Source organism: Montipora foliosa, chromosome 3, assembly GCF_036669935.1.
Source record: "Montipora foliosa isolate CH-2021 chromosome 3, ASM3666993v2, whole genome shotgun sequence".
NCBI classification, from domain to species: Eukaryota; Metazoa; Cnidaria; class Anthozoa; order Scleractinia; family Acroporidae; genus Montipora; species Montipora foliosa.
Window position 1 is genome coordinate 61,881,963 of NC_090871.1, and position 8,747 is coordinate 61,890,709.

Below are 8,747 nucleotides of genomic sequence, written 5' to 3' on the forward strand. Positions count from 1 at the left end.
ATTTCTCTCCTTCGGCTCTTCAAATTTATAATTTGTTGCTTTTTCTGTTGGAAAAGTTTGGCGGCAGAAGCGATAGTGTCTGGGCCCCCTCAGCCCAACTTGACGGTGGATTTCCTTACAGAATGTGGTCATACGGTTATCGGTTGTCGCTTATCATGTCATCGCTTGTCTGGCTTATCGGTTGGTCCAATTATCCAAGCGTTTAGGATTTAATAAACATTTATTAAGGCGATTATTCCATTCGCGCTTGTTGAACGAGATTGGTTATTGTCAACTCGGCGCTTCGCGCTTCGTTCTTTGCTATCTACGCGCGCTCATGGAACAATTGTTAAATGACGGTGTCCTAGCCACAGCTGTTGTCGTTTCTTAAGCTCCCGGATCAACTCGTTGTTCTACGTGTAAAGCAAAAGCAGGTTTTAGACTGGAAAGTGGATTCCACTTTGGGTTTCAAAATTTAGTCAGATCATAAAACAATTTTAGCGTAATTGGAATGAAGGAAAGTCATTTAGGTCTTTCCAAACAGGAGAAAAAAAAAAAAAAAAAAGCAACCGAAGGCTTGGTAATTCGTCCTACCATAAATAACTCGTTTTCAAAATTATGTTTTGTCTCCTCGTCTGAAGAAATACCGTAGATTAAATTAACGGCGAGAAACCCATAACCGCAGCGAACTTACAAAACACATGCTGTATAACATGTAGCACAAAAAGGAAGTTCTTAATTGTTTACCTTCTGCAAACAATTTGACCGCACGCTGCGAACAGCTCTGAAACGGAATTATTGGGGCAATAAAAATGACACGAACGGTACAGCTGTTCGGCTTGAGTTCCGCGTATCTTCTGAATCAATAAAAGTCGTAGAAAGATGTTAAGTTGGTTCCGATTGGCTTAAAAACTTGCCACTAAGAAAAATACATATAAATATTCGATTCTTGACTGGAACGTCCTGCGGGAAAAATTGAAGCTTTACTAACGTGATTGCGCTCCAAGTGGCTGTATCTGAAGAGTGTATTTGATGTTCTCTTCCGTCATAATATATTTGCGAAAGGAAGAGAATAATATATAATTAAGTTTGCAATGAAGTCCCGGTACTTGAAATTCTGGTTACTGAAGTCATGTTTCTATCTGGCAAGTAAAACCACTGCCGAGCGGTTTTGCACGTTGTACTGACGAGATTTCTATCTCCGAAAATCGACGAGATCCCATCGTTTTCCCACTTCTCTCAAATGCGCGCATCGCCTATTATAAAACGTTGAGAAAGGTTGTATCGTTCATTTTGGATAGGCCGCTAACGATTGCTACTAAGATGCAAGGATCTCAATATCTGTTCAAAGATTGAATTTCTTACGTAACCTTTTATTCTCACACCATAGCGGACACACATAAAGACAGAGAGGCGAAGAGGTTTTGGTTGGGTTCTGACTGCAGTGGCTCCATCTTTTCCGATTAAAATGACTACTTTATCGAGATTTGGGGAGCTTGGCAACTGAGGCGTGTACAGCATGTGTTAACGAGTTTGGACAATGTCGAAAAAAACATTAATTGTGTTTGTAATGGATTGGCGAAAACGATGTTGGGTGGAAAGAGATAAATCTCCGAGTTTTCAAGTGATTATTAAGAAGTCGAGAATGAACAAAATTTGCTACTTGCCTTTCCTTTCACGATGATTCTATGGAGTCACAAGCTAAAGTAATTTTAATTTAGTTTTATGAATTCAGTATTTTGATGCATAAAGTCGAAATGATTAATAAGAGACTTGATATCATTGTCGCTTTATTAATGTCAAAAGATGAACTTTGAAAAACTAAAAGATTGATCACTCGGAAATAGGCAAATGCGCAAGCAATTTAAACGTGAGTTCTTTTTATGAGATAAAAATTGAAACAAAAATTACAAAGTTCTGTGCCTAGAAGTGTAAACAATCACGACATTTAGATTGATCTAATTACAGAGAGGACTTTTGTCTCATAGGACAACAGGTGAAGACAAAGGGTCTGAATTATCTTTTTAATTGTTGGACAAATACCTTTGCTGTTTTGTGCGTCAGTTTTTTATTCTATCTAACCTCAAACAAAGTTTACGGCTTCTTTTCATTTCTTTTTGACATTTTTGATGATTTTATTGTTTAATCGATCTCCGTTTCGCTTACAAACGCAAACAAGTCTGTCTTTCTCTGAAAAGACTATTTTAACAATTCTTTTGTTAACGTGAATAACAAAGCTCAAAAAAAGTCTTTGGTCGAGTCGTTTTACAACATGAACAAGGGTTTCCCAAAAGTGCAGTCAATCAAAATGTAATTTCTTCAAAATATTTTAAAAGCTGTTAAGTGAAATTAATACAGACAAAAAAACAGCGTGTGATCTTATCGTTGTTCAAAATACAATGGGTGGAACCACACCGCGCTAACAATAACATACCTCAACACAGACAGAATTTGGAAAGAAAGTTTTGCCGCTAGGGATGTTTCGTTTCTACGATTTTCGTGTTCGCGTTTTGAATGGCACATGTCAGGTGAAAAAGACAATTAAGTACAAAGCCGCTTTTCAACGAGTTTCTTTGAAGTTCGCAGTTTTTTCACCGGAAGTCGTAAAATACAATAGCTTCATTATGGATGCATTACCCGGAAGAGGTCAGCTATGATTTTGCTCTAACTTCATTAACGATGCAGAAGCAATTTCGGTTCCGAGCAAACATGAGCGATTCTTACATCTTCGATAAAATCGACGAAGGGATGAAAACTTTCCCTTGGAACTTTCCTGAAAAGTACAGCCTACCTGAATTCCTACCGAGCCCTGCAAATTTTGTCGATGGGTGAGTTAAGCACACTTTCGACGAAGTTTAAACCGTGAGACATTCCTTTGCTTTGTCGAGCTTTGAGCAGCAGCATCCAGTGAGCTCTAACTGAAATTCTGCTGAATTTTATATCAATCTAAAATTAATCGTAGAAAAGTACTCTTCAAAAGCTTGAATTTTAAGGGTCACTCTCCAAGGTCTTGTTTTAATTCCAAAGCTGTTTATAGCTGGCCGGGGTTTGCTTCTTTCTAAGGCAAACATTGATTGGACCATTTGAGTCTGAGACCCTTTTCTTTTTGTTTTGTAGAGATGCCGATGGAACTGTTAAGTTCGAGCCAGTTTCGGGTAAGCTAACTAGAACTGTGTATAATGCTAAACAACTTGTTAAAAACATCTCCCGGGGTTGCTGCAGTGAGCGCGTGGATCTCTAACTAACTACATCGGGGTAAGATGACAGAATCGCCCTTTGGAAATATTGTGATTGAAAATCAATGCTTTTGAGCCAAGCAATGACTTAGAAAACAGACAAGAAAGCTCGCAAAACGTTTTGATTTAAAAAATATGGATACCCCATATCTTTCAGTTGTTTGATCTTGAGCACAGCCAAAATCATAACAAAACGCAGCAGGGAATTGAATGGTTTTGATTTATTTCCACGTACAGGAAGCGACTTAAGGTAATTCTTTTAGATTCACCACAATCTCCGTGTATTTTCCCTTGTACGTAGTCAGCAATGATATGCTGATAAAGAGAAAACCGTCTTTGATCAGGTCTCTGATGTCGTCTCTGATGACGGGGAATGGCGATTCATACTGGTTGAAGACTTGTGCTTTCACTGCTGCGTCGTTTCTGATCTCCGAATAATTCTTTGTTCGAAAACGAGCCATCTGGTTGGTTCAAAAGAGATACGAAAATTAGTTACAAAAATGACAACAAGTCAAATATTTGAGAACAATATAAGTTCAGCATGCATAGTACAGTCACTCGTCTTAGGGAAACTTTGTGAGAGTTTAGAGTTGCATCAGAATGCACTCTCATTTCTGATCATGTTCTTTATGCCCCTGTCTTATCTGATTGTTCTTAAAGTATATTTTCAAATCAAGATGTCAACTTAACGTGAAGGGTGGAACTGGCGGAATGAGACGGTATTGTTTGCAAAAGGTCAAATGATTGAAGATAAAATCTTGACGCATTATTGTGAATGAATGAAAAAGCGTTTTGAAGTTCCGTACCTATGGTTCCTTGTTTTCAGATAATCCACTTGCAACTCCAGCTGTACTGGAAACCTATTCCTGTTACATTGGAGCGCAACACGATTAAAATTGTCCGAAAAAAAGTTGTGCTAATTATACATTGAGTTCGCTTAAAAGAAAATAACTATTGATCAGAGGAACGGGTTAGCATTTCGAGATCGCACTTGTTCGTCGTGAATGAAAAGTAAAAACATGCCTTTCTATTGGCTAAAGTGTGAGCGAGTTTTACCCCCGACGCAAGCATGATCGAACGACAATAACAAGTTCAAAGACTCGAACGATGCAACTGCAATTGCACTGTATCGTTTGTTGGGACAATAGACACAAATTAACGATAAAAAATAAGATGGCTCAAACCTGTGTCAGCACTTCAATAAATTGTACCATTTGGAGGAATTCTCTATACTACACTGCGTCACCAGATTGCCATGTTATGGTAATTATAGCTTAACAAAATACGATCAATCTTGTGACGTTATAGGTTGCCTTATTGCCGTAGCAAAAGGGGTAGTAACCAATGAAATAATTTTTCACACATTACTGGAAAAATCACTTGGTATTTGAACACTATCATCAAAGGAAAATCACTGACGCTCCCCTCGTATTTTTGATGAGAAGAGCGTCCGGCTGCATGCGCGCTGAGACTGATCGTTAAGACGTGCGCGTCACACAAAACGTTAAGATTATTTCAAAAAATAATAATACGCCAATGATCTTTTTGCGCCGGGCGTACTCTCGTGATAATTGTCTTTTATGCTGATGAATTACAGATCTTTATATCAGCGATATACTGTCGAATGTTGACATTCCTTTGCAGAGCCAAAGCAGCAGGAATACCAAGACAATCATTTGCACTTTTCTCCAACCATGGAATCGGTAATTAACTGAGTTATCTCACGAATATGTCGCCCAAGAAGTTTGAACATCAGTATGTGCGAGAATGGAAATACTAGCTCTTTCCCAAGGACACCAGGTCATACTAAGATCTCCTGATCGAGAAATTGAGGAGGCCATCCACTTGCCCAGTTGTGTTCAATTTCACTATAATCTAAACGCTGTTTGCGAGCTTTTTTCTGGTGCTGGGCTAGCTTTATTTTTTACCCTCTCTAGCTGTAGGACTGTTGATTCATTGACGGTACTATCTTGTTCATTCTCAATATCTGTTTGACTGATTAAGTATAAGTACAGGAAACCAGAAAAGTTAAAGGGGCTGTGTCATGAAACTTGGCAACCAAACTCAGGCGAAACGTAAAAATAACTACTTGAAACATTAAAAGGAGGTTTAAATAAAACAACAAATACAAAAGGACAAGGGCACCCAACGTCAATTTTCGGAAAATATCTGTTCGGAAGACGATTTGAAATCTAGAATTTTCGGAATTTTTTTTTTGTAAAATTTCTTGCTTGCCTGCCTGTGCGAGGATTTTAGAACATCTAAAAAATGGTTGACGGATTTTTACCCTAAAAAGGTCACCTAGAATTTTCGGGAGCCTTTTTTCTGGCTGAAAATTTCGAAAAGGTAAGTTTTGATCCCTATAATTTTCCGGGATCACTAGACTTTCAGCTAGGAAATCCGAACAGATGAAAAATTTTAGGTGATAAAATATGCCTATTCTATCGTTTAAATACTTAAATACGTTAAACAATTCTATGTTTAAGTGGTTTTGAACTATATTCTCGTTGGGTGCCCCTGAAAGGAGGCAGGGATGGGCAAAATTGAAGAAGATTGAAATGGATTGCAATTGGTGTTTTTGATAGCTTGTTCCAGGCTCTCAGATGGTGGGAAAAGGGGAACGAGAAAAAGGAGGCAAAATGATCTCTTCCCCAAAACTAACGATTATTATCATTCAATTCGTAATTTGCTTTGAATTTACTATTATCGTTAATTTAGGACACTGCGTCCAAGGACTTGCGGTAGCAGAAAAATAAAAAATCATATCCGTGGGTTGACTTTGAACTCAGAGCTTCTCCTCTATAGCAACCGCTTCTTTCCGCTTCAGCACTTAAGATCAAAACACCAAAAAAACATTTATTTAAGTTTCCCATAGAATGTCACTGCTGAAGAATTATTAGGCCCAAGCTAGATTAATAATCTAGGCCTATGCTTTGATTTTAAAATATTTAGCTTTGTCGTGAAGTTTGGAAGCCGACTTTTCGCAGAGTTTAATATTGTTTGTTGTTTAAAATAATGTCCCTGAGCTGCTAGTGGTGTGGTAGTCAAGTGGTTAGGTGACGGGTTTACAATCAACATTCGGAGGTTCGAGTCCTACGTCCATACACTTGGGTTGTCTTTTTAAAGATATATGACCATTTCTCATAATCCATATCAAGCTTTCAGTCTTCTAATTTAACGATAATAGTAAATTCAGAGTAAATTACGAAGTAACTATAATCGTTAATTCAAGGTAGAGAATGGATTGAATTGAGCGGGGTCCAGCACTCTCTCCAGATCCGGCTCGATTTTCTTCGCTCGTTCTCCAATGTCTGAGGCTCTGGAAGAGCATATGATTTTTGAAAACTGTTCATCCTGACAGTTTTCCAAAGCTTATCTCTGTTGTTTGTAACTTAAATTTATCTGTTTTTATCTGTTTTTCTTACATATTTTGAAACGAAGCTATGAGTTGTCTTGGTGAAAATTACTTTTTGGATTAATGTTAGAGCGAGTTTCAATTGAGTGTCGTAAAACCAAAACGAAAGTCATTACTTTGGCCAATCAAAAAGGACCGAGACAATCCGGCAAACCAATCAAAACTCGAAGTAATTACACGTAGCCGACACAAAGCGCGGGAAAATGTGTACGCGTGAGCCACGATTGGTTTTGGTTTCACTTCTGATTGGTTGAAAAAATGGCGCGAGAGCTTTGAACCAATCACTGAGTGGAGTAATCATAAACCAAAGTAATTATCTAATTACTTTCGACACTCAATTGAAAACCGCTCTAAGATGAATGGCGAGCAGGGGCTATGGCAACCTGCGCAAAATCAACTGCATTGACATGACAGAGCCCCTTTAAGCCGAATAAGAACAAACGAAAACACCTAAACAACAAACAAACCTTTAGAGTTTTGTTCAATTCGCTTTGGGAAACGCAAAGGGAAAACTAAAACTTCGATAACTGATACGTGCGAACTAGCAACAGTCCACTGAGCAGTTCTTCTGGCCAAGAAGATCATGTTTTCACACGGTTGGACTGGAACGAACATTATTACAGCACTAGTTCCCAGTGCAATCGCGTTAATACAAAAATGATCCAGATCTCTTCAAGTTTCAAATAAGGGATTTCGGAGGTTTTGTTGCATTAAACGAAATCTTCGTTGTTTATTAGCCGGAAAGTCTGCCGCCAATGCCGACGGAAGACCCTACAGAAGACTTTTCGGAGCTTGTTGAGCCTCTGACACCAATGGATCCCATGGCAAGATTTCCACCAATTGAACAACAGGAATATATTAATTTATCACCACCACAAGTGACATCACCAAGCACGTGAGCATCATTGGTACCTTTTCCGTCCACACGACCAATTTTTATGTGACAATTTTATGTGGCAAATACATTTGATCGCGTAGATAGCACAACAAATAAAAGTTGACAATAGGACATTTACAAATTCACGTCTGGCTCCTCTTGAAAGCGAGTCTAATTGCGAAGCTCTTGTGATGGTAGTTAATTCTACTTTAAATATCTCTCAAAAAAGAAACGATCGTTTTCAATTTACAAAACATGTTTCGACATACTCATGTCATCTTCAGTTGCAAATGAGCTTTTCAACGGTTGTACATTTGAATTTATGTTAAGGTATGTTGCAAAATTACATGTCAGAACTTGCGTACAATTTAGATATGAAGTGTGAAATGCGCAGAAAACAAAAATAGCGCACATAGCAATAAAATAAAAGACAAAAGAACAACGTAATTAAAAAGAAAGAGACAAATCTAAATGCCTCAACTGCTGATTAAGGATGGGATTTTCCCACTTAATGTGCAATGCCTCTTTGATCTTAATTTGGAATTTTGAGGCGGCAGAATCTAAGATCGTGAAACATTCTGTGTTACAAGAGTCATGACAGGCCCTAGATGACTGCAGGTGTCTGTAAACATGCGAAGACTTGTCCGACAAGAGATGCTCACGAGCACGCGTACGTAGGTGGCGAGTGGTCTCGCCAATGTAGCTGGCATTACAGCCAGCACACGAGAATTTATAAACGACACGCGAACGTAGACCTTGCGGTACTGAATCTTTCACGCTGAACATGTTTCTAAGTTTAAATGTACTAAAGACCAACTTAATATCTAAATCAGCTTTGCAATAGTGTTTGAGTAGTTGTCTTAACTTGGTCTGGGCGATTTCAGAAAACCGGCCAACATAAGGGAGTTTATAGAAGTGCGTAGAAGTTTTCCCGGAGTTGGATGAGGCGTCCCGCCCAGTCAGAGAAGAACTCATTTTCTTAGAAAGATACCTGTGGATAATCTTGTCGATCACCCACGACGGAAAACAATACAGACACCTGCAGTCATCTAGGGCCTGTCATGACTCTTGTAACACAGAATGTTTCACGATCTTAGATTCTGCCGCCTCAAAATTCCAAATTAAGATCAAAGAGGCATTGCACATTAAGTGGGAAAATCCCATCCTTAATCAGCAGTTGAGGCATTTAGATTTGTCTCTTTCTTTTTAATTACGTTGTTCTTTTGTCTTTTATTTTATT

General features: G+C 38.5%; 1 protein-coding gene and 1 long non-coding RNA gene across 3 annotated transcripts in view; one reads left to right on the top strand and one right to left on the bottom strand.

The window, feature by feature from the left end:
- Positions 1-2,489: 2,489 nt before the first annotated feature.
- Positions 2,490-8,747, top strand: part of LOC137997883 (cellular tumor antigen p53-like) — a 23,096-nt gene continuing 16,838 nt past the window's right edge. The window contains exons 1-4 of the mRNA XM_068844204.1: positions 2,490-2,807; positions 3,097-3,134; positions 4,860-4,918; positions 7,368-7,525. Coding sequence (XP_068700305.1) covers positions 2,608-2,807; positions 3,097-3,134; positions 4,860-4,918; positions 7,368-7,525 — 455 coding nt within the window. The 5' untranslated portion in view covers positions 2,490-2,607. The remainder of the gene's footprint in view (positions 2,808-3,096; positions 3,135-4,859; positions 4,919-7,367; positions 7,526-8,747) is intronic.
- Positions 3,416-4,479, bottom strand: LOC137997884 (uncharacterized). Of its 2 annotated transcripts, XR_011122625.1 has the most exons (3): positions 4,400-4,479; positions 4,022-4,081; positions 3,416-3,676 (listed from the first exon to the last, which is right to left on the bottom strand). It is a non-coding gene; the product is annotated as an uncharacterized lncRNA (long non-coding RNA). The 2 variants fall into 2 exon arrangements; XR_011122624.1 differs by lacking the exon at positions 4,400-4,479 and having other exon boundaries at positions 4,022-4,126.